Genomic DNA, 25404 nt, shown 5'->3' with positions numbered 1-25404 from the left:
GGAACAAATAAATCCATTTCAGAGAAAATGGACTGAAGGTCAAAACTGGGTACAGGTCAAGGAAAAGGCAGATGTAGCTTACACCACTTTCCTATGTATATAAAAGAAACTGATCTTTTATAACCTATTCTCAGAGGTGACATACCAACCCTTCATCTATACTCCACTGGCCACAACCAGTGGTATAACACAGGAGACTACACACAAGCCATATGAATACCAGGAGCGATCACTGTCTTGGAGGCTGGCTACTGACTGTCCTGATTATCTGGCTTAATTCCTGAGTTATATATAGGACTGAGTGTGAGTCTTTACCACACACATTCTCAGAGTTCTCAGAGCCTGGGCCTCACTCATTTCTTCTCATTTCCCTTTTAGGTCCCACGATGAAACTGAAACGGCTCACAGTTTTGGAGAAGTACAAAGGTATCATTGACTCCTTTTACCAAGAGCAAAAAATGGAATCAGGGCCTATGCCTGCAGTTTCTATAGAATAGAGGGCAGGCGTTCCGAGCCTCTTCCTGAGCCCCAGGTCTCTTCAGTCTGGGCACAGGCATTTCTGGCAAGTCTGTTAGATCTCCAGGTCAGGGCACAGCACTGGCTCTACATTTACCAGGTCTTACGCCAACAATAGCTGACAATTCCGAGAAGCTTCACGTGTGGGTAGTTTTAATTCAGTTTAAGTATTGCTTTTTGTTCAGGTGACAAATGAGATCAGCTCTCCTTCCAGAACGAAAGGGCTGATAATTTTTGGCCTTACTTCCAGGTAGATTAAAAAGCTGCTAGCTCACATACAGGACAGCCAGCATCAGGCTGTGGAGGGGGTAGGAGAGAGATGGCTGATACTGCTCACATGCGCTGCAGGAAAAGCAATCAGTTACAATTCACCTAGCGACCTGACTTACTCTGGAATCTTGGCGGGCATCGCCGACCCTATTATTCCATTACCAGGCACTCCTCCGCCACACACATGCCAACTGACTTGATGCTTAATAAAACTGCTGCTGCCTGATTCTATTTAATGTATAATTTGAATATTAAACCTTTTAACAGAACTGTCAACAAGGACCTGATTTTTTTTGTCAATTGAGCAGGTGGGACCAGTGCAGAGAGTAGTGGGCATTTAACTCACAGGACTGTGCACAGCAGGCATGCGAGTGACCATTAGTGCCCTGGAATAAACAAAGGTGCAGGATGGGGTCAAGTGGCGCATTCTCATAAAAGCAGCCAGCTCTACGTTAGCCTGTCACCACCAGACCACCCCGCTTCCACTCTGAATACGGGAAGCAGCCATTCTCAGTGCAAGCTGAGCCAAAATGACCGAAGGCATCTGAACAGGAAACAGGTGGAGAAAGCAAACATCTCAGTTTTGGAATTCTTTATTACTTTGAACCCAAGAGCCACTGATAACTGGCACAATCCAATGAAACAGAGGAAGCAGCAGCTTAAACAAAGGAAAATACATTTAAGATTATAAGTCTGGTGGGGGGGGGCGGTTACAAGCTTAAAAAGTGACCCAGACAGGGATATCATTGCTAAAAAAAAAAAATCCCCTTGTGACCTGGATACATTTTGCAAAGCCACAGGTTTGCAATGTTACACAAGGGCCAAAGGAGGCCATGAGTTGTCTTTGGTTGTGGGGACAGAGGGTAACTGTTCATGAAAATAGTGAGTGTCTGAAGATTAAGAAAATCATGCTGCAGTAGAGGAGAAGGGAGAGGAAGACAGGAAGGGAAAGGAGATGCCTGAGGGTCAAAAGCTGAGCCCAAGCCTAAGCCCAAGCTCAAGCTCAAGCCCAAGCCCCAGCATGGCATAATTTTGTGAATTAACTCAGGCTGAGTTGCCTCCAGTCTTTGGAATGTCATCTTATACGGGTACTGCTGAGGCAGAGGGCAGTAATTGGTGCTTTGGGATAGGAGAAGGGGCAGTTGCTGAAATACAAAATTAATAGCATCCCAAGTTCCTCAATTGCAGCCAAAATACATGTGTTCAGGCCTTTCGGCAGTATCGCCCCCAGAACTACCTGCTGTAGTGTGGTCCATTCCCAGACAGCAACATGCAAGAATAAGTTTACAATACACTCAGCCCTTCTGGCTTAAGATCAGGGGCTCAGAGGCTGTGACAACTCATGATGCTGAAAATGTATCCAGTGAAAACAAAGTACTAGCTCTCTGCTTCATTAAAAGCTCTTGGAAAGAATATTAAATCTCAAGACAACAAAATAATTGAACACACAATACATTTGTGTCTTTGTATCCAATATATTACCTTTGTCTTATTAACAAAAATTATATCTCTCATTATATATTTCTTGGATCTGAAGTTTTTATTCATACTCAGTAATTTCTGTAAAGGACAAATCTGTCTCTATTTTCCATATCATTTAGAAATATACCACATTCACTCTTTTTGATGTGAACTTTCCCAGGAAAATTCTCTTGTGCCCATTTAGTTTTAGAAGAGTGTCATTTTGTGCTATTATGTCAATATCCTGTTTTATTTCCATTATGTTTTTCAAAAACCGAAGAAAATAAGGCTTTTCTTAAAAAGTTAGACATTTTCTCTTGTTAATTCTGTATCCTGTTATTTACAGCTGAAGAGAAACTATTTTAACTTAAGTGTAAAATGGTTTAGAATAGCAAATGATACAGTCCACTCAGAGTTTACAAAAAAAACATTTACCAGGTAGACACTTAATAAATAAAACAAGCACTTGGAAAAAGTTCTTTGAAAACAGACCTAGGGACATCCACCTGCATCTTTTGCACAGATTTTGTTAAGAAAAGGCCAGATCTAAAAATGTACTGTCAAGAAACAAGCAAACCAATGCATACGTACGTAGGTATTCTAAACAGAGGTTCATGTGGTGTCCATTTAGAGTGACTGATGTAAATGCCAGTTGTAGAAGTGTTAATCTAAATCTTTTACTCGGAGACAGATTTCCTCTGTGAAGTCTGAGCATTTTGCATTGCCTCCCAAATCTTTTGTCAAGCTCTGAGAAAAGGAAAAAGCAAAAATAAAAGATGTATCCGCAAACTAAACTAAACCAAGGAGATTTTAAAGCCCTCAGTGAGATGCCACCTGGGCAAGTTACTTGGCTGCTCTTTCATTTAGTTCCTCATTTCAAAGTGAGGAACCACTCCACCACCATCTACCCAGCCCAGGAGGATCGGGATCCAATCTCATAGTGTATACAACAGCACTCCGCAAAGAATAAGGTGCTCTTGATGCAAAGGGAGGCAGGGAGCTTTACCAAAATTTTCCCTTTGTTCACACAATAGACCCTAATACAGATTAGTTGGTCATGGATATTTAAATAAAAGCAAATCTAAATAAGTTTCATAAAAATCTTTGGGAAATATGTCTCAGGAATAGACCTGAGACATATTTTGATCTATTTTTGTTTTTATTATTATTATTTTTTGAGATGGAGTCTCACTCTGTTGCCCAGGCTGTAGTGCAGTGGCACGATCCCAGCTCACCACAACCTCTGCCTCCTGGGTTCAAGTGATTCTCCTGCCTCAGCCTCCTGAATAGCTGAAATTACAAGTGCATGCCACCATACCCAACTAATTTTTGTATCTGATCTATTTTTGGAGGCTGGGAAACAAATACAAAAGAAATATTTAAATCACTAACTCTTTTTTTTTTTTTTTTTAAGAGACGGGGGTCTCACTATGTGGCCCAGGCTGGTCTTGAACTCAGAGGCTAAGGTGATCCTCCTGCCTCAGCCTATAGCTGCAACTACAGGCATGCACCACCACACCTGCCTAAATCATTAACTCTTAAACCTCCCTCTTTAGGAAAGAAAGCCTCCCATACAACCGATCTGTTCTACCAGCTTATCCTTTCTTTCCTGCATACAGACCCCAATATATTTAATTCTCTTTATCTTTCCATCCTACACAATAAAAGGGCCCACTATGTAATTCAGGCACCTCTCTACTGGGCTGTAGACTATAACTTCCCAAATATAACTTTAAAGAATAAGAAAATCATATGACCTCCAATGTGACTATCAGGCTGTTAAAAACAAGCCTGAATTTCTTGTATTTTGGCCACACGATATAATTTCAAATTACAGAATTTTTTTAAAAGAAGGGACCAACTTTGAAGATATTACGCTCAGTGAAATAAGCCAGACTCAAAGGACAAATACTGTATGATTCCACTTACATGAGGTACCTAGAGTAGTCAAATTCATAGAGACAGGAAGCAGAATGGCGGGTGTCAGAGGATGGGAGGGGGAAGGGAAAGTTACTGTTTAACGGGTGCAGAGTCTCAGTTTGAGAAAATGAAACTGGTCTGGAGATGATTGATGGTGATGGTTACATTACAATGTGAATGTACTTAACATTATTGAACTGTATACCTAAATATGGCTAAAATGGCAAATTTTATGTTATGCATATTTTTCACAATTTTTGTTAAAAAGGACCTCAAATTAGGGATGAGTCTTCAAGTGCATTATTTCCCCTAACTTCGGAATAGCCCACGACACTTCTTCCACAGGCCACAGTTGCTTACAGAGGCAGTGGAGCTTGTTGGGTAAGACCCAGACTGCGTGTTAATACCAACTTGGGTCATTTAGGAGCTGTAAAACCTTGGACAAATTATTTATTCTCTCTGTACGTCAGTTTCCTCATCTATAAAATGGAATTATAGCATCTACTTCAAAGAGTTGTAGAAAAACTTTGCTGAGATGATATATAAAGAACTTAAAAGTTGCATAAGTATTCAATTAATATTAGTTATTACTTTTATAAAACTTCTGTATTGCTTTTGTATTATAGATGCACACAGTGTAACATATAAGACTATTGTATTAGAGGTACATCTGCATCTGTATCTGCCACTAGATTCCCAGCTCCTTGAGGCTCAGCATCTTACCCTATTCATCATTTTACTCTTCACACCTTATAAGGTACACTCAACAGACGTTTGTTGTGAAGAGGAAAAAGTTGTCTATAAAAATCAATGAACTTGGCCGGGTGCGGTGGCTCATGCCTGTAATCCCAGCACTTTGGGAGGCTGGGGCGGGAGGATCACTTGAGCTCAGGAGTTCGAGACCAGCCTGGCCAGCATGGTGAAACCCCATCTCTACTAAAAATACAAAAATTAGCTGGGTGTGGTGGCACACGCCTGTAATCCCAGCTACTAGGGAGGCTGAGGCAGGAGAACTGCTTGAACCCGGGAGGTGGAGGTTGCAGTGAGCCAAGATTATGACACTGCACTCCAGCCTGGGTGACAGAGCAAGACTCTGTCTCAAAAAAAGTCAATGAACTTGGCCAAGGTCACACAGCTAACACTAGGATAATTGGGTGTGCACCTGATGCTGCCTCCCAAACCACTGACCTTTCCACTGTACACTGATGTCTCTACATCAGTGCTTCTTTTTTTGGATGAAATATCTAGATCCTCACCTCAGAAAATGCACACATGTGCACACATACCCCGTTCAATCTGGGACCCACATTAAGAATCCTTGTTCAACATCAAATGCTTGGGCCCGCCTGAGAACTATTATCTGTCACTGTCCCTTTCACTCAGATAAAACACATGGAAGCAATGCATTTTACCCAGCACAAGTAAATCAAGATTCCTGTTACCTTTCCGTCCTTAATTGTAGCAAAACACGCAGCCTCAATTCTTGCAGCATGGTCGAAAAGTCCCATGTGGCGCAGCATCATCACGGCACTGAGCAGGAGGGCTGTGGGATTCGCCATGTCCTTGCCTGCAATGTCTGGAGCCGTCCCATGAACCTACACATCGGGAAAAGTAGCATCATCAAGGGAGAGACAAGAACTAACAGTCCTCTTCTGGGGAAGCTGGAGTCTTAACCATCTTTCCTCAGCAATACAAAATATGCACTGAAAGCTACTGCGTGCAATTCATCTGATACGGACTGAAGAAATAAATTCTGGGTTGGGCGTGATAGCTCACACCTGTGATCACAACACGTTGATAGGCCAAGGCAAGAGGATCACTTGAGGCCAGGAGTTCAAGACCAGCCTGGGCAACATAGTGAGACCCCATTTCTACAAAAAAAATTAGCAATTAGCCAGGCATGGTGGTGCCTGACTACAGTGCCAGCTACTTGGGAGGCTGAGGCAGGAGGATTGCTTAAGCCTAGCAGTTCAAGCCTACAGTGAGCTATGATCACACCAGTGTACTCCAGCCTGGGTGACAGAACAAGGCCCCAACTCAAAAATAAATAAATAAATAAAGACTTGGAGAAATAAAGAGCTAAAGTAATTTTTTTAAGTATAAAAATATGGACCAACAATCTTTTTCAGTCAATTTTTGGTAAAATATTTTAAGTAAGGAAGGATACATAATAAATATCTGGAGGGAAATGAAGAGATAAACCAAACATATATATATGTTTATATATGGGTATATATATATATATGTATATATACCCAAACATATATATAAAAACAAACATAGGCTGGGTGCAATGGCTCACACCTCTAATCCCAGCAACTTTGGGAGGCCAAGGCGGATGGATCATCTGAGATCAGGAGTTCAAGAACAGCCTGGCCAACATGGTGAAACCCCATCTCTACTAAAATACAAAAATTAGCCAGGTGTGGTGGCTCACACCTGTAATCCCAGCTACTTGAGAGGCTGAGGCAGGAGAATCACTTGAACCTGGGAGGCAGAGGTTGCAGTGAGCCAAGATCGCACCACTGCACTCCAGCGTGGGTGACAGAGCGAGACTCTGTCTCGAGAAAAAAAAAAAAGCATCATTTTGTTTTGACAATTTGAAAAACTGGAGTTAAAGCATACTTATACAGATAACTCCTCCTGAGTTCACACGCTGTTCTGACCTGAGTTCTGTTTCAGGTGTCAGGATCCTTACCGACTCAAAAATTGCAACCCCATTGGCTCCAATGTTGCCACTTGGTGTCACACCGAGACCTCCGATCAATCCTGCACACAAGTCACTAGCGGAAGAAAAGCATTTCAAAAAATATTTTTAAAAATAAAACATCTCACCTAGCACCCAGATTTTAGTTTTTAATTATCATTCTCCACTAAAAGGAAGTAGCATTCCTTGGATAAATGGCTGATTCCAGGGCAAAGGTTAGGAAAATACAGATGAGCCTCGAGCATCTTACTGTGTCAGAAAGCAAGGCAAGGCTCAAAGAACGAAGGGCCGTGTCTAAAGGACACAGAAGACATGGTGAAGGGACCCCCATCAGCCAAGTTAGGACAACCTATGCATCAATATTCATGATTATGATGATGGATATATCACTGAATGAAACAGAAAACCATGTCCACAGCCCAGGCTGAGCCCAGGCTCAGGCCTGTAATCCCAGCACTTTGGGAGGCCAAGGTGGGCAGATCACTTGAGGTCAGGAGTTCCAGACCAGCCTGGCCAACATGGCGAAACCCCGTCCCTACTAAAAATACAAAAATTAGCCAGGTGTGGTGGTGCGCACCTGTAATAATACCAACTACTCAGGGGACTGAGGCAGGAGAATCACTCGAACCTGGGAGGAAGAGGTTGCAGTGAGCCGAGATTGTGCCACTGTACTCCAGCCTAGGCGACAGAGCAAGACTCCGCCTCAAAAAAAAAAAAAAAAAAGAAAATCACCATTTGGCCAACATCTTATGTCTGTGTGTGTGTGGGGGGGAGAGAGAGAGAGAGAGAGAAGCACAGACAAAGGAGAGGAGGAAGAGGAAGGGAGGGAAAGTGGGGAAGGAGTAATAAAGTAAATGTGATAAAATGCTGACATCTGGAGAATGTGGAATCTGGGTGCTAAGTACAAGGGAATTCTTTGTACTATTCTTACAACTTTTCTGTAAGTCTGAAATTATGTCAAAAGTTACCAAAAAATAGTAACAATGACCACCCACCTACCTAGCTATACATAACAAAACCTTGAAATCAATCAATCAATCAAACACTTAAAAACTGGGAAGAGTGAGCTAATAATGATTAGGGAGAAAGAGCCCAGCAATGATTTGGCAAATCAATGAAGGAACAAGCCACCCAACATGTAATCATTCATATCACAACCTGAACTGTTAGAATTCAATTCATATGTTACAACAAATACTCTATTTTACAATACTCAACTGAAAATGTTAAGCCATAATTATTTTAGGATGTTTATAAGTAAATCATAGGCTAAAATAAATAGGTTGCGGCCAGACTCACCTAAGGATGTCTCCATACAAATTTGGCATAACAAGAACATCAAATTGGGAAGGATCTTGTACCATCTACAAGGAATACATTTGTGCATTTAGTAATCAAAATCTGCATCCCCACAACACACAGACACCATTCACCATAAAAAGTAGCAGGTAAGTGTGAATATATACTTACATTCAAACATACTGTATCAAGGTACATCTCATTAAATTTAATATCTTTACAGTTTTCTGCAACTTCCCTGCATTTTTGTAGAAAAAGCCCATCTGACATCCGCCTGTATTTAATCAAATAAAAACTGCTGAAAAAAAAGTCTTACAGGAAGAAAAGAATCAAATCAAAGAAGTAAAGTAAGTTCAAGACATTTAAGTTCCAGAAGCCAAGCTACCTGATCCCAATTACAATAAAATTATTTCTTAGGTAGTTAATAAAATATAAGCTGAAAATGTTTTAGGATCCTTCTGAAAGTATAAAAGAGTAAAAATGTAAAATAGTTTGATCATAATAGAGAAGACTATTTTTATAGTGTTATCTAACAAGAATGAAGAAATATCCACTAATATTATTAAAATTGCTTTAAAAGGTTAACATAGTAACTTAAATAGTTTTACTATTTTGCATGTTCAATGCTTTTCTTAGGTTAGGAAAACTGTTAATATATTCAGAGGACGTTAACAGCCTCCGGATGAGAATTTAAGTTGCTGGAGTAACACATCAGGTATTGTTAGCACTACTTTAAGCCTCCCACTATTCCACTTCTAAAACGTATGCTACGTGGCCTCTGCTGATGGCCACAGCATCTGGGGACCCCAAGACTCCAATTTCCTTTCCTGATAACCCTCAGTCCCTCCTTGAGCTTCCAGGACCTGAATCACCATCCCCTCCTCATTTGCTCCTGTCATTCGCCCAGGGAGGCACACTAAACAGGAGACTCCAGGCTGGGCGCAGAGGCTCATGCCTGTAATCCTAGCACTTTGGGAGCCCAAGGCGAGCGGATCACTTAAGGTCAGGAGTTTGAGAGCAGCCTGGCCAACATGGTGAAACCCCATCTCCACTGAAAATACAAAAATTAGCCGGTCATGGTGACATGTGCCTGTAGTCCCAGTGACTCGGGAAGCTGAGGCAGGAGAATTGCTGGAACCCGGGAGGCGGAGGTTGCAGTGAGCCAAGATCGCGCCACTGCACTCCAGCCTGGGCAACAGAAAGAGACTCCGTCTCAAAAAAAAAAAAAAAAGAGGAGAAAAGAGGAGACTCCGACAGAAGAGAGATGCCATATCTTTGGATTGCTACAGAGTTCTTTTTCAAAGATATTAGGAATCAAGGAGCAAGCTGAAGAGGAGAAAGGGAAGCCCTGTCACTGCTCTCCCACAACAAAGCAAGATGGGGTGCCGGCCCCCGCAAGGAGCTCACATGATGTTGGCTTTGTGCACCGCCGTGACGTTGCTCCGGTGGTTGTTCCGGGCATACTCAAAGGCAAACTCAGCAATGCGCTTGCTCGCCCCCTCGGTGATGAGCTTGATACTCTGCACGACTCCATCAACAATCTGCAAGACAGGAAGTCCCACCTCACTGGAAAGAGTGTGACAGCAACGCAGTGGGAGACAGAGGGTGGGGAGTAGACAGTAACATTTGTGGCAGACCTGCACAGTGCCAGCTAGCATGACTAATCACACACACTGCTACGTCAATGGGGTTCATGTTAACTCCAGCCCTAAGAGGTAAGTATTATGAGCCCCACTGCACAGATGAAGAAAACTGAGATGCAGAGACAGTCATCTGCGGAAGAGCACGCCTGTGAAGTGGGGGATTCAAAATTCAGAGGGCATATTCCCAAGCTTGTGACGTGAACCACCATGCCTTACATCTGTTTGAGTACTGTCAGCCAGACACCCAGCACCAAGACAAACACCCACAACTCCCCACAGAGATAAAGCAGATCTGTCTCTGGGGTCCCAGATGCACAGAAAGCAGTCCAAGCAGGAATAAAAAAGAATCTGGAGTGAACATACCACATGCTCAATTCCACTGTATTCTCCTTCTGTGTTCTCTCGAATGGTCACAATATTTACGTCGGTGTAAGGGGTTTTATAGCCTTCGATAGAGACACATGGTCGGACATTCGCGTAAAGGTCAAATGTTTTGCGCAGCAGTAAATTCATAGATGGGTGACCGGCTGCTATTGGGGTCTTCAAAGGGCCTGTTATACAGAAGAAAACCCAGATGACACTAGAAGGCATTCTGGTCTCACGTGTGACCTACTAACCCACCTCGGCTACCTTGTGAAATGTGTTCTGCCTCTAGTTCACTCTCTACCTGAGATTCAAATGAAGGAGGAAAACTTCCTCATGGGAGCTTTCTGGAACATTAACTGTGTTTCTTATCTTCAGAACTTCCTGAGGATCAAGCATTGTAATCATGTGCTTGACATGATATAATCCTTATCATCACCCTGTACAACAGCAACTCTGTTACTGTCATTTAAAAATGACGAAAAAAGAAAAAATAAACTAAGAATAAAAAATTTGCCCAAGCCTTCTAGCCAGTAAGTAGCAGGGATGAGATTCAATGTTGGTTCTGTCTGTGGCTTTAAAGCCTATGCTTGCTCTAACCTACAGTCTCAGGCCTGTAATCCCAACACTTTGGGAAGCCAAGGCAGGCGGATCGCTTGAGGTCAGGAGTCCAAGACCAGCCTGGCCAACATGGGGAAACCCTGTCTCTACTAAAAATACAAAAATTAGCTGGGCGTTGTGGTGTGTGCCTGTAATCCCAGCTACTTAGGAGGCTGAGGCAGAAGAATAGCTTGAATCCGGGAGGCGGAGGTTGTAGTGAGCCGAGATCACGCCACTGCACTCCAGCCCGGGCGACACAGTGAGACTCTCAAAAAATATAAAAATAAAGCCTATGCTGAATTTAAATCTACCACATGCTAGTATTTTTGAATTATGGCCTTAAACATGTATTAATTAAAATAATGATAAAAATGTAGGCCAGGCACAGTGGCTAAGTCAGGCCTGTAATCCCAGCACTTTGGGAGGCAGAGGCAGAAGGATTGCTTGAGCTTAGGTATTCCAGATCAGCCTGGGAAACATAGTGAGACCCCATCTCTACAAAAAACTTTTTTAAAAATTAGTTGGGCATGGTGGCACACCTGTAGTCCTAGCTACTCGGGCAGCTGAGGTGGGAGGATTGCTTGAGCTCAGGAGGTCAAGGCTACAGTGAGCTGTGATCACACCACTGCACTCCAGCCTGGGCGACAGAGCAAGACTCTGTCACAAAAAAATTAAGTAAGTAAATAAATATACAAATGTAAAAATTAAGCAAAAGATATATATAGTTGAAGATTAAATAGAGATACTGTTATTTGGCATCATCCAGTAATACTTTAATGTTTTTTACTGGGGGAAAAAAATGTCCCAAATGAATAAAACATCTTACTATGAGTAGTTACTTCATAAAAGAATGGCGTTACCTTCACAGATGGCCAGGCTTTATTCAGTTTAAATGCATAAATTTTCAAAACTATGTAACCCCTGTAGCGGAAATCTGTAAAAACCCCCGTCTCTACTTCAGTGCTACCTTTCAAGCCCATCTTGTTCTTATCCATGGACTCTTTAGCCTCTGAAGGGATCATCCACTTTCCTCCAGGTCCTTGAATGGCAGTGACGTTCCGCTCCTCCCACTGAATAGGCGCCTAGATGCCACATCACAGAGCACAGTGAGCTGGAGAGACTTAAAGGAAACTGACATTCATACTGCAATGATGAACAAACTTTTTCAACTTCGTTTTTGAGATAGAGTCCCGCTCTGTCGCCTAGGCTAGAGTGCAGCAGCACAATCTTGGCTCACTATAACCTCCGCCTCCAGGTTCCAGCGATTCTCATGCCTCAGCCTCCTGAGTAGCTGGGATTACAGGCGCCCACCACCACACCCAGCTAATTTTTTTGTATTTTTTTTGTAGAGACAGGGTCTCACCATATTGGCCAGGCTGGTCTCAAACTACTGACCTCAGGTGATCTGCCCACTTCGGCCTCCCAAAGTGCTGGGATTACAGACGTGAGCTACCGGGCCCAGCCCTTTTTCAACTTTGGATGTGACTGCTAAAAACAGTAAAGGTCCAGAAAGTTCCTGGCATGCAAGAAGAGATGTCATTCTCTAGCAGGCCCAGAGGGATTCTCTACATTATCTGTGCCCAGTCATCACTCCCAGCTACCACCTGCCCACTTATTTTTTTTCACAAGGGCTCTTAACAGTGGCTATAATTAGAATATCATAAGTAGCAGAGGAATATGGTTCACAGAAACATCATATAGTACTGATACATGGATGAAACTTAAAAACATCATGCTAAGTGAAAGAAGCCAATCATAAAAGACCATATAAGATTCTATTTATATGAAATGTCCCAAATAGGCAAACCTACAGGTACAGAAAGTAGATGAGTGGTTGGCTGCCTAGGGTGGGGGAAGAAAAAGGAGGAGGGGGTAGGGAGGGAGAGAGACGAAATGGGGAGTGACTGCATAGGGTATGGGGTTTCTTTTTCGGTGAGGAAAATGGTCCAAAATTAGATTGTGGTGATGGTTGCATAACTCTGTGAATGTACTAAAAACCACTGGATTGAAAGGTACATTTTAAAAGGATGAATTAGGCCCGGTGTGGTGGCTCATGCCTGTAATCCCTGCACTTTGGGAAGCCAAGGTGGGTGGATCACCTGAGGTCAGGAGTTCCAGCCCAGCCTAGCCAACATGGTGAAACCCCGCCTCTACTAAAAATACAAAAATCAGCTGGGCGTGGTGGCAGGCACCTGTAATCCCAGCTACTCGGGAAGCTGAGGCAGGAGAATAGCTTGAACCTGGGAGACGGAGGTTGCAGTGAGCCAAGATCATGCCATTGCACTCCAGCCTGTGCAACAAGAGCGAAACAATGTCTCAAAACAAATGAAACATAAAAATAAAAAATAAATAAAAGGATGAATTATATCTCGATAAAGCTGTTTTTAAAAAACAATATTACATTGTTTAAAAAATATATATAGGCCAGGCCTGGTGCAGAGGCCAAGGTGGGCAGATCACCTGAGGTCAGGAGTTCGAGACCAGCCTGACCAATATGATGAAACCCTGTCTCTACTAAAAATACAAAAATTAGCCAGGCGTGGTGGCTTGCGCCTGTAATCCCAGCTACTTGGGAGGCTGAGACAGGAGAATCGCTTGAACCCGGGAGCAGAGGTTGCAGTGAGCCGAGATCGCTCCATTGCACTTCAGCCTGGGCAACGAGCAAAACTCTGTCTCAAAAAAAAAAATATATATATATTATATATATGTATATATATATATGTATGTATGTATGTATTGCATAACCTATGAATGTACCAGTTGGAGGTATAAACAAGCATCCCTTTCTCTCTACCTACATCCTTCATGTGTGTACAGCTAGCACACTGAACATGTCCTAGGACACAAGCTCAGTCAGACACGGTGCTGTTCACAAGCAGCTTACAGCTGAATCCACTTACAGAATTTTTAAATTATCTACCTGTACCAAAGGCTCAGCTGTTAGAAGTAATAACATTCCATTCTTGATAACACATCAGAAATTTTATTTTAAAGAGATTATTTCAAAAGCGCCTGTATAGATTTTAGAAACAGCAATTCTAGTCTTATTTTATTTTATTTTTTGCAAAAAGGTGGGTGATTTGGCAGGGCTTAAAAGATCTTAAACCCAAGCAGGACTTAAAGATCCACAAATACTGCAGTACTACTTTGATTACTTTACATATAACTGATGCCAATGCAGGAGTTTGAACTATCAACAACAGGAGCAGCCAGCCAGGTGCGGTGGCTGACGCCTATAATCCAAGCACTTTGGGAGGTGAAGGTGGGAGGATCGCTTGAGCCCCAGAATTCAAGACCAGCCTGGGAATAGAGCGAGACCTCGTCTCTAAATTAAAAAAAAAAAAAAAGAAAGAAAGAATGGCAGTAGCAAACACTGAGACACACACTGTTAAAGTGACAATCGGTGGAGATTAACAACAGACCTTACTAAATTTCATAGAAATGGGTGCAATGCATCCTAAAAGTTCACAGAATCCAACTGGCTAAGAAAACTTTTCAGTGAATCATCATTAAATGTATTTTTTAAGCCCACTTACTTTGGCAGCATCAAAAATCTTCATAACTGCAGCTGAAATTTCTGGGCCAATACCATCTCCTGGAATTAAAGTTACTGTCTGAACCTGAACATAAGAAATCATCAAAGAAGACAGTAAGAATTTTTGTTTTTGAAGGCTTAAAAAAGAATATTTTGACAGAGAAATCCACTTTATGAGATGTCTCAGGAAGATTCAAATGCTGTTAAGAAAACAAACATACCTCCCCGGGGGTCATCAAAGGGGAGGCAGGAATCAACAGAGGAGAGACTCTGCAATCCTACTCTTTACCTGAGTTCAGAGGTTTTAAAAAGAACCCAAATGATACTCTTTACATAAAACGAAAATAAATTAAACTACCAAGTAGATTTCCTAATTGATATTTCTTTTCAGACAAGCTGCAAGGAGACCAATTAATTCAAATCTTTTAAACCAAAGACAACAACAACAAAAAATTAACAATGTTCTCTCACTAAAATTTAGAGGGTTTCTCATGAAGGCAAGTGTTTTCCTTTCCTTTCCATTGTGATCCTGGAAAGCTTCTCATGCAACTTCTTCAGTCTTGCAAAACACTTTCAGACACATTTCCAAAATATTACTGAGGTCTGTTTTGGTACTCAGGGAAAATCAGACTTTTTATCAAGAGAGCTTCCATTTTTTTCTTAGTTCCTCTATAAAACTGTCTGCTTAAATCTAAGAGTAATCTACATAAGCTTGGCAAAGTTGATCTGCAACCAAAAAGAATAGTATATGTCATCATACCTGCAAAGCCTGAGTCACACTTAGAATGACAATTATCGTTTTTATAATGTAACAGCAATGATTTATTCTAAGGCTTCAGGCAAAACGAAGCCAGCATTTCAAATGCAGAAATAAAAATATGTAAGGGAGAAGATCAGCACCTCTTTTTCCATTTGGGAACCATATATTTTATTATCTTGGGACTTTACCCCACCTAGGGGCTTGGCTTTTTTTCAATTCTAGTTGCTGGAACTGCATTTTTAAAAAGTCACTAATTCAAGTTTCCTTGGTCCTTTGCCTTCCAATGATGTCTGCCCAGATACGTGGACTAATTATTTCTGATTAGTTTCTGTACAACTGAAGAAACATTTTTATTTTTTTCATTTTTCTGATTTTCAATTTTTATTTTTTAGAGATGAGGACTCACTACATTGCCAGGCAGGAGCACACTGGCTACTCACAGGTGTGATCACAGCTCACTGCACCCTTGAACTCCTGGCCTTAAGCAAATCTCCCACCTCATTCTTAGACAGGGCTAAGGCTCATACCAGTTTTCTCGGGTTGAAGAAATCTTTAGAAAGATTAATACATCCTCTTATTTCTTCAAAAATAACCTCCTCCATCAAGCTAATTTTTTTTTCAAATAAATAGCCTGAAAATTAAATGATAGCAGAGAGCAATGATCATCTTATTAGCTTTCAGAATGCATTTGAAATGCTAGCATGGCTATCCTCGAGCTTGAAGTGCAAGCCCCATCCTGTATTTTTGGCATAAGCAGAGCCAAAAGAACGTTTTGGCTACTTCTTCCTGTTCTCCCAACATGTAATAATAAATGTCATCCAGTCACCAGAAAATCTGCTTTTCTTCCACAATACAGAAAGTAAATGGAGGAAAAAATGTACTATGGTCTTATAAATCTTTCACGGCATAGATGTTATATGGGAGTATAGGAATTATGAAATCCAAATCAGATTCCATAAAAGGCGGGGCGGGGATCAAAACAAATAGGAAGTCACTGACCCACAGTCTTAGAATGTTCCAAAAATGTGGTATCAGCTTTTAAAGCACAGAATTCTGATGCTGGGAATTCTAAAAGCAGCAGATTTAATGAACAATAGATGATCTACTACTGTGATAGTCTACAAAGCCTATATAAGGCAAGTATAAGCCTATATGGCTTATAGATGTTCGAGGCATTCCTAATTGGCACTCGATCTACTGGGTTTAGGGAAGCTCATAAAATAAAAATGCAAAGCAGGTTTTGAAGCTTCTCAACAATTTTCTCTCAACTTGTACTAGTTTTGAAAAAAGCTGTCTCACCAAAATGAGATTGTGAAATAAAATAACAGGCTCAAGGGTACTTTCTATTTTTAACAAGGCTCCCTCAAGATATTAATGTGACAAACTTACATAGCCAGCTGTAAGATAATTCTTTCAAATGCACAAGTAACCTAACAGATTTGTGCATGTCAGCCAATAATTTCAACATACATTATAAATATGGCCAATTTTCCCAAATTCTAAATGAATGGAGATAAAATGCTATATAATAAATATGTTAGAGCATCTTTCTTGAGAAACTTCTAAAAGGAAAAAATAAAAGACATAATTATACTCACACCACCAGTAAAACCTCTGGTCACCTGTTTTGGGTTGTGGAATGCCCCCAGCAGCCGAGAGACCTATATTAATATCAACAGAGAAATATCACACACAGAATTAAACCACATACAGTAAACAAGAGCGAGGAAGTCCTGATGGATGGTAATGCTGCAACTTGGCACAGATATATTCAGTAGCTTCCCAGGAATACAAATCTCATGTATTACCTCAATGTGGCAAGCTATCTCAGATTTGAAAGCCTAAATACTCAGATTTTTACTTTAGATTGAGAACTTAAGTACTGTATATTTTCAAAGTCAATTTAACGAATATAAGTTGTCAAATAAAAGATGTTGAAGGTAGAATAAAACTACTTTTTCAGCTCAAACATACAGATTCTTCTCAGATGAGTGGATCATTTTGTGCCAACATTCTTGACCATTAGGTCAATTTAGGGGTAACATATATTCTAAGAAAATTACCATTAATTTTAGAGCCAGGATGTTCCTCATGAAATCCAGAGCACAGCTCACTTATTTCTTGTTGTTGTTTTAGGCTTTTTGAGATGGGGTCTCCCTAGGTTGCCCAGGATGGAGTGCAGTGACTATTCAAAGGCACAATCATAACTCACTGCAGCCTCCAACTCCTGGGCTCAAGTGACCCTCTTGCCTCAGCCTCCTGAGTAGGTGGGATTACAGGTGTGCACCACGACACCTGGCAACTTGCTTATTTCATAAGCGGAGACGCTGGTCCCAAAGAAAAGCATTTGCCTAAGGTCACACAGCGAATAATTGGCAAAATGGAAACCCACATACAGGTCTTCTGACTCCTGGTCCAGTGCTCCTTCAATTATACATTATATCTATTCTGTGAATATTAAGAAATTACACTTTATAGTAAAATCTAAGAAAGTTTATTTAATACCATCTGATGCCCATGCCATACAGAATAAAGATTTTAAATAAATTACTGCTTCTTCTGATAATATAGGTAATGTGGTCATTACTGTCAGTTTGCTGGGACTAGGAAAAGATACAAAATATAAAATAAAAGTTACCCAGTAATCCCACCACACCAAGATATTACCACTGGTACGTGTTTTTTTTTTGTCTCTCTCCAATTAACATTATCATATACCAGAAATATAAATTTTAAAGGTTTATTATAAACTTTAATAACTTAGTCCTTGAGAACTGGTACAAAGTCATACTACATTATTATAAACAATATAAAAAAAGAAACTGGGTACATAGACCAAAGGCATTAAAATGCATTAAATTTTTTTTTTTTTTTTTGAGACAGAGTTTCACTCTTGTTGCCCAGGCTGGAGTGCAATGGTGCAATCTCAGCTCACTGCAACCACCAGCTCCTGGGTTTGCCTCAGCCTCCCGAAAGTAGCTGGGATTACAGGCATGCACCACCATGCCCGGCTAATCTTGTTGTATTTTTAGTAGAGACAGGGTTTCTCCATGTTGGCCAGGCTGGTCTCAAACTCCTGACCTCAGGTGATCCACCTGCCTTGGACACCCAAAGTGCTGGGATTACAGGCGTGAGCCACCACACCCGGCTGCATTAAATTTTTTAAAAAGTAACTTTTTCTCCTGCTAGATACATGAGCAAAGACACATTTGTTATATCCTATCTTGATGTTTTTTTCTGGGGTCTGAACCTTTGCTGAAATATTTATTGGCATGTAACAACCAACAGCCAAGAAAGGTATGAATGAATTTTATTCTCTAATCTTCTGGTATCTATAGTCATGACTCTGCATTGAAAATAAGACTGGGCCAAATCCAAAAGAATGCCAAAACCATTGGCCAAAATGTTAATCCTAGGGCATGATTCATCCCCCAGCGAGTGGGCTATTGGAAGGGAGGCCATTTAAAGGCTACTTTGTGACAAGAAAATTGACATGTGTCCTTTCTCCTCTCCCTGAACAAAAAAGAAGGAAAAGACATTCACACAAAACTCATGTCCTTGTGACAGAAGACCCAACCAACCAGCCTGCACAACAAAGTGAGACCCTGTCTCTACAAAATTAGCCAGGTATGGTGGTGCACACCAATGGTCTCAGCTACATGGGAGGCTAAGTCAGCTTGAGCTCAGGACTGCTTGAGCCCAGGAGTTTGAGGCTTCTGTGAGCTATGATTATGCCACTGCACTCCAGCCTAGGTAATGGACAAAAAAAAAAGAAAAAAAGAAAGAAAGAATGAAAAAGACCCGACTCAAACAACTGATTTTAAAATGTAAACCCATCCTACCTGCATATGCTGGGGGCAGCAATGTAAACCCAGGAGTGTAAGGATTTGTGTTTTGTTCACTGTTGTATCTAGTGTCTAGAACAGTCCCTGGCTCATAGAAGGTATTCAATAATTTAAAAAAAAAAAAAAAACAACAATCAAACAAAACTGAGTCCAGCCTCAGTCACATCTCTATCTAAGAGTTTCCAACCCAACAAGTAGCCTTAATACTTGCAATGATCTTCTTTAATGACCAGTCTTTTCCATGTTTGTCATCTCTCTTGCATGATCTTAGAATAAAGCAGTACTGCACCTAAGTCATCACAACGACCCAGAACTTTAAGTAAAATAAAATTTTCCGAAGCACCATTTAAAGGTTACTTTGTGACAAGCAGAGCATAAAACTGACATGAGGCCGGGTGCGGTGGCTCACGCCTGTAATCCCAGCACTTTGGGAGGCTGAGGCAGGCAAATCACCTGAGGTCAGGAGTTCAAGACCAGCCTGACTAACATGGAGAAACCCTGTCTCTACTAAAAATACAAAATTAGCCAGGCATGGTGGCACATGCCTGTAATCCCAGCTACTCAGGAGGCTGAGGGAGGAGAATCACTTGAACCCGGGAGGCAGAGGTTGCGGTGAGCCAAGATCGCGCCATTGCACTCTAGCCTGGGTGACAAGAGCGAAACTCCATCTCAAAAAAAAAAAAAAAAAAAAAAAAAGGCCGGGCGCAGTGCCTCACGCTTGTAATCCCAGCACTTTGGGAGGCTGAGGTGGGTGGATCACCTGAGGTCAGGAGTTCGAGACCAGCCTGGCCAACATGGTGAAACCCTGTCTCTAATAAAAATACAAAAATCAGCTGGGTGTGATGGTGGGTGCCTGTAATCCCAGCTACTTGGGAGGCTCAGGCAGCAGAATCGCTTGAACCCAGGAGGTGGAGGTTGCAGTGAGCCAAGATCTCACCATTCCACTCCAGCCTGGGCAACAGGAGCAAAACTCTGTCTCAAAAAAAAAAAAAAAAATTGACATGAGTCCTTTCTCCTCTCCCAGCCCAAAAAAGAGGGAAAAGACATTCACACAAAACTAGCTTATGTCTCTGTGACAGAAGACCTGACCAATCAGCCTAGACAACAGAGTGAGACCCTACCTCTACAAAAAAAATTTTAAATATTAGCCAGGTATGATGGCACATACCAGTAGTCCCAGCTACATGGAAGGCTGAGATGGCAGGACTTCTACTTTATAGAATACTCATATGCATATATATATATCTCTCTCACATCATTTTATTTATATAAAACCTGTAGAGATAGGCATTAGTGGCACTTTTCAGATGAGGAAACTGAGGCCAGGTTCATGAAGCCTGGACCAAAACCCTGAACTTTGGACTTCAGGTCGTGGGCCATCTTAATCCACAACTCATTTCCTTTTTAACTTAAAAACATGTAAATAGTGTTTTACACGGGTTCTGAGATGGGTTTTAAAAAAAAATCTTTTTTTTTTTTTGAGACAGAGTCTTGCTGTTACCCAGGTAGGAGCATGATATTCTCTCACCACAGCCTCCACCTCCTGGGTTCAAGTGACTCTCCTGCCTCAGCCTCCCGAGTAGCTGGGATTACAGGCGTGCGCCACCACACCCAGCAAATTTTTGTATTTTTAGTAGAGATGGGGTTTCGCCATGTTGGCCAGGCTGGTCTTGAACTCCCGACCTCAAGTGATCCGCCCGCTTTGGCCTCCCAAAGTGCTAGAATTACAGGCATGAGCCACCATGCCTGGCCACAATCTGAAATGGAAACTCAACAGAGGAACTGTCCTGATTGAAACCGGCATCCAGCTCAGCACCTCCACCATCCTGGGGTCAGCCTCTGAGCCACCTTCTGCTCCAATCCCTAAAGTGAGAAGCTAGCCCAGAAGTCAAATGACTCTGCCAAAGGTCACACAGGGAGTGCATGTCAGAGAATCTCATCTTCTGACTCCACAACCCAACACTTTCTGAATACCTACTATGAGGGTTTTTTCGTGCAGATCACACTAAAGGCAAAACAGATTTACCAGCACAATCATTATCAAGTGTTGCCTTAGTGCCTCACTGTGAAGGCAAATGTACCTACCAAAGATGAATTGGGTGTTAAATGTAAGTTCAGAGATTAAAGGACTGAGTTCAGTTTTCACAGTGACACAGAAGTTGCTTTACTTTTAGCAGCAAATGTGACATAAGAGTTATCATCACAAGCAAATCTGGGTCTGAAGAGGGTGACAAAGTAGAATCTAGTTATTGAACAAAAAAAACAGTTAATGATGCCCATGAAAACCACTGTCTGTTGGAGACAGATAAACATATTGATAAGAAAGCTTCAGATTTCTGTTTTCCTTCTGTACATACCAAGTGCTTTCATGTACATTATTTTATTTAATACTCAAACAATTCTGTGATGTAAGTATAGATATTCACAGATGGGCATATTAAGGCTTACAGATGTTTAGTAATTTGCTTAGGGTCACACAGCCAATCAGTGGCATTGCTAGGATTTAAATCTGAGACTCCTAAATTCCAGTACAGAGATCTTTTCCTTAAATAACAGTGCATCTCTGGACCTCTCTTTAAACCGAAAAAAAGGCAGAAAAGTAGTATCAAACTTATAGAAAAACGTTAAATTGTTTATAGATTTCTAGGGGACCACCCTTTCATAGCAACAGGAGACTTGAGGCCTGACGGCCTGTACCCATCATTTGCTATGTGACCTTGGGAAATGGGAACCAAGACATCTAGGTTCGTCTCCCTGCTCTGACACCGACCTCCTGTGTGACCTTGAGCAAATTCTTCTTCAGGCACAGGTTAGTTCCACTGAGAAGCTACGGAACTGCATAGATGATCTGAAACCTTTTCCAGCTCTGGCATCTGAGCTGTCAAGGAGAGCTAAAGCATTCCAGATTGCAGGATTCCCACCAATGAAAGGTAAAAGGAAGGCTCTGCTGGTCTCTCTCTCCGAAGGTTCAGACGGTAATTTCAAGGTGTAAGATGCCCTATGTCCTATGAAGGGGAAATAGCTACAAGAGCACTAGAGGTCTGACTGGGAAGAGCGCCAAAGGGAAAACAATCTGACAGGGAAAAGAGCCCCAGGATTCTCTCACCTGGGAAAACCTCCCAAGCTCAACGCCAGTGCCCGTGGCACCTGCGGTTCCCCGGCCAAGGGCCGCGCAGACAGCGGATGAGAGGTCTGGGCGGTGCTGAGGGGATCAGTCCCGCAGCAGGGCCGCAGCCGGGGAAGCGGCCCGGATGGCGGAGCCGGGACAGAGGCTCCCGTGACCTTCCCGGGCTCGGCGCGAAGCCTGGGCTCTGGCCGGGGCGGATGCGGGTGACGGCAGCCGGGTCTCGGCAGGAGCAGGGCCGGCGCTCCCCCGCCTTGACCTTGACGCCGTCCCTGCCTCTGCGCTGCTGACCCGGCCCGGGGCGGCCCATACACTGCGAGCCGGCCACGGAGCGCGGGGCACGGGCGACCAGGACCGGCTCCCAAGCTGTCCCCGCGGGCCGCCACCGCCTCCCTGTCTGGCCCACGCGCCCGCCCACACCCGGCACGCGACCGGCTCTCCTGCCAGCCCTCGCGGCCAGCCTGCCTGCCACACGCCGGCCTGCCAGCGCTCACCTTGGAGATCCACGCGGGCCCAGCCATCGCTTCCCCTCCTGGCTCCGCAGCAACAGCGGCAGCAGCAGTGCGCAAGCGCCCACCCCACGCTCGGAGCCCGCCCCTGCACGACCACGCCCCCTAAACGCCCCGCCCCCGAGACCGCCTCAGGATTGCTTCGCGCTCGCTCGCTGCCCCGCCCCTGGACATTCCGCTGGCCAATCGCCGGGCTCGTCTCTCTGTGACTGGCCTGGCTGAGCGCCAGGCGGACCCGGAAACTGCGGGGCCGGGATCTCCGGGAAAGCTTCCTCCTCCCCTCCCTGGTTCATTGACTCGCTGTTAAGGTAAGAGGTTTGTTCCACACCTACTAGGTGCTGATTAATCTTCTAGGATCTTGGGGATATAGCGCTCCTCATAGAGTTTACAATCCCGTGGAGAAAGACACATAATTTTCTTATTCCACAAATTTTGATTTTTTTTTTTTTTTTTTTGAGACCGGGTCTCGCTCTGTCGCCCAGGCTGGAGTGCAGTAGCGCGAACAGGTTCACTACAAAGCCTCGACCTCCTGGGATCAAGTAATTACTAAGCCCAGCCCAACTTTGTTTTTTCTTTTTTTTTTTTTTCGTAGAGATGGGGCCTCGCTATGTTGCTCAGGCTGGTCTGGAACTCCAGAGTTCAAGCGATCTGCTTGCCCCAGGCTCACAAAGTGAGCCACTGCGACTGGCCGAATTTTATTTTTTACCAGCTTTATTGAGGTATAATTTATATATAGTAACATTTACTCACTGTAAGTGTACAGTTTGATGATTTTTAGTAAATGTAAACAGTTGCACAACCATCACCACAATCCAGTTTTTGAGCATATGAAAATGTTCTTTGTGTCCGTTTATAGTCAATCCCGCTCCCGTCCTCAATCCCAGGCAACTACTAATCTGTCTATTTAGCTCAACAAATATTTCTGAGGGTCAACTAGATGCCAGGAACTATTTTAAGTGCTGGGGCTTAGTGTCCGGTAGGAAAGACAGGCATCAATCAAGTGTCACACACATCATTAAAACTGTTGTGCCAAGAAGCAAAAGAGCAAGGAGCTATGGCAAGGCAAAATCAGGCAACCTGATTCAAACCTAACCTGGAGGTCAGGGAATGCTTCTCTGAAGAAATAACATCCATACTCACCTTTCCCCTTGTCCTCTCCCTGTCCATTACAAACTCCTGAGTTCCTGCTGATGGCCAGGCCTCTAGCTGGGTGCCAGGGGAGGTCAGGTGTTTAAACCAGGTCTCTGCTACCCTACCCTGGGAAGGGTTCTATCCAGAGAGGAGCTGCCTACCCACCCAGAGAGGTGATGAGTGCAGTAGAGAAGTGATCCCAAGGGCTTTTATGACCTAAATAATAAACTGCAGCTAAGTCTGTGGCCTTGTCAGGAAGGAGGGCTTTTATCAGTCCCTTTCCATTGGGCCCCTTCCCCTCATCAGGCCCTGGCAGTCCCATCCTGAAGTGTTCTCCCACAGTTCCTCCATCCCCAATGTTACCCCTGCCCTCCTTCGGGCCAGACCACCTCAGGCCCAGGCTCTTACAACAGCCTCTTCACCTGCCAACCTGCCCTCCCCTTCAGGCACAGCTCTGACCAGGGCTCGCCCCGGCTCTGAAACCTCCTGGCTCTCTCTTGCACTCTCCTCTCACACCACTGTCTTTTTTCAGCCTGATTTCCCACCACTCCTTCCAGCCCCAAAGACCTGGAGCGCCTGCCAACTAGGACTGCTGGCCAGCCCCCAAATGCTTCCCATATTTTACCTCTCCATGCCTATGGTCGTGCCATTCCCTCAGCCTCAATGCCCTCTTGCCCCACTTCTACTGGCTGAAATTCTAGCTCCTTGTCAAGACTCAGCTTACATGTTGGGAAGTAGTAAAAGTTGTAAAAGCCCCCAAGACCCACGAATGTGTCCCCCTCTCCTTACTCAGAGCCCTCTAGCACTTGGCTCCCACCTCTCCTGGGAAACATCACATTCTCTTCTGCTGTGTGCCATTGAGAAGATAAGCTTTGGGCCAGGCGTGGTGGCTCACGCCTGTAATCCCAACACTTTGGGTGGCCGACGCAGGTGGATCACTTGAAGTCAGGAGTTGGAGACCAGCCTGGCCAACATGGCAAAACCCTGCCTCTACTAAAAATACAAAAATTAGTTGGGCGTGTTGGCACATGCCTATAATCCCAGTGACTCAGGAGACTGAGGCATCAGAATCGCTTGAACCCACGAGGCAGAGGTTGCAGTGAGCCGAGATCATGCCACTGCACTCCAGTCTGGGTGACAGAGCGAGACTCTGTCTCAAAAAAATAAAATAAAAGAGAGAAAGAGAAGATATGCCTTAAGTCCAGAGATAATCTTGATGATCTCTTATGACGTTGTTTCTGGAACAGAGACTGGTACACAAGGAATACTTGCTGCTCAGTGATTGTGAAATAAACATTGACTGACTTTGTCCAATCTTCATTTAATCTTCACAACAACCCTATGAGAAAACTGAAGTACAGCTAGTAAGTGATGATGCTGGCATTCACCCTAGGAAGCTTCCTAAGTACTAAGGCAGTTCTCCTAACTGCTGAACTTTCGCTGAGGGCCAGTCCAATCCTACAAAGGCTTCCCAAGCCAGTCTCTAGCAAGTGCACTGTGAGAACAAAAAATGAACAAGACCCACTCCTACCCTCCAGATCTAGTGAGGGAGAAACTCAGAAGTCTCAGATGGAAGTTGGGGGGTGATCAAGGAAGATTCCACAATGGAGATGGCATTTGAGTCAGTCCTTGAAGAGGTAAAATGTCAGCAGCTGGAGGGACATGCAGGAAACAGAAATGACCTCACCTTGAGCTGAGATCTGTTCCCTGAGTCAGCCCTT

At 43.3% G+C, this 25404-nt stretch overlaps 2 protein-coding genes across 10 annotated transcripts in view; one reads left to right on the top strand and one right to left on the bottom strand.

Moving 5' to 3' along the window:
* ACSBG1 (acyl-CoA synthetase bubblegum family member 1) overlaps positions 1-4449 on the top strand; it is a 67546-nt gene extending 63097 nt beyond the window's left edge. For 3 of the 7 annotated variants that reach the window (XM_055363914.2, XM_055363913.2, XM_055363917.2), the window contains one exon: positions 379-1065. In XM_055363914.2, the coding sequence (XP_055219889.1) occupies positions 379-497 (119 nt within the window). In that variant the 3' untranslated portion in view covers positions 498-1065. Of the gene's footprint in view, positions 1-378 lie in introns of all 7 variants that reach the window. The other 4 variants (XM_019010872.4, XM_055363916.2, XM_004056593.5 and 1 more) reach the window with 2 other exon arrangements.
* On the bottom strand, positions 1364-23782 carry IDH3A (isocitrate dehydrogenase (NAD(+)) 3 catalytic subunit alpha). Of its 3 annotated transcripts, none has more exons than XM_019010873.4 (11): positions 23693-23782; positions 16673-16735; positions 14316-14399; positions 11747-11861; positions 10180-10367; positions 9581-9714; positions 8345-8447; positions 8174-8238; positions 6866-6950; positions 5610-5762; positions 1364-2994 (listed from the first exon to the last, which is right to left on the bottom strand). In XM_019010873.4, the coding sequence occupies exons 1-11, from the start codon at positions 23717-23719 to the stop codon at positions 2911-2913; spliced, it is 1101 nt and encodes a 366-aa protein (XP_018866418.1). In that variant the 5' UTR covers positions 23720-23782; the 3' UTR covers positions 1364-2910. The 3 variants fall into 3 exon arrangements, with proteins under 3 accessions (XP_018866418.1, XP_004056642.1, XP_018866419.1); XM_004056594.5 differs by lacking the exon at positions 23693-23782 and adding an exon at positions 22538-22756; XM_019010874.4 differs by lacking the exon at positions 23693-23782 and adding an exon at positions 14786-15040.
* Positions 23783-25404: the final 1622 nt, after the last annotated feature.

This window comes from Gorilla gorilla, chromosome 16 (genome assembly GCF_029281585.2).
Source record: "Gorilla gorilla gorilla isolate KB3781 chromosome 16, NHGRI_mGorGor1-v2.1_pri, whole genome shotgun sequence".
Taxonomy (NCBI): domain Eukaryota; kingdom Metazoa; phylum Chordata; class Mammalia; order Primates; family Hominidae; genus Gorilla; species Gorilla gorilla.
This window is presented reverse-complemented; position numbering and strand designations above follow the sequence as displayed.

Bases quoted from the DNA above. Each gene is read 5' to 3' on its own strand.
- IDH3A (XM_019010873.4), bottom strand. From the start codon at position 23,719: ATGGACAGGGAGAGGACAAGGGGAAAG. The intron at 14,400-16,672 runs GTGAGTATAATT...TCTTATGTTCAG, and splicing joins CCAGAGGTTTTACTGGTGGT to GTTCAGACAGTAACTTTAAT. The intron at 8,239-8,344 runs GTAAGTATATAT...TATTCCTTGTAG, and splicing joins TTGATACAGTATGTTTGAAT to ATGGTACAAGATCCTTCCCA.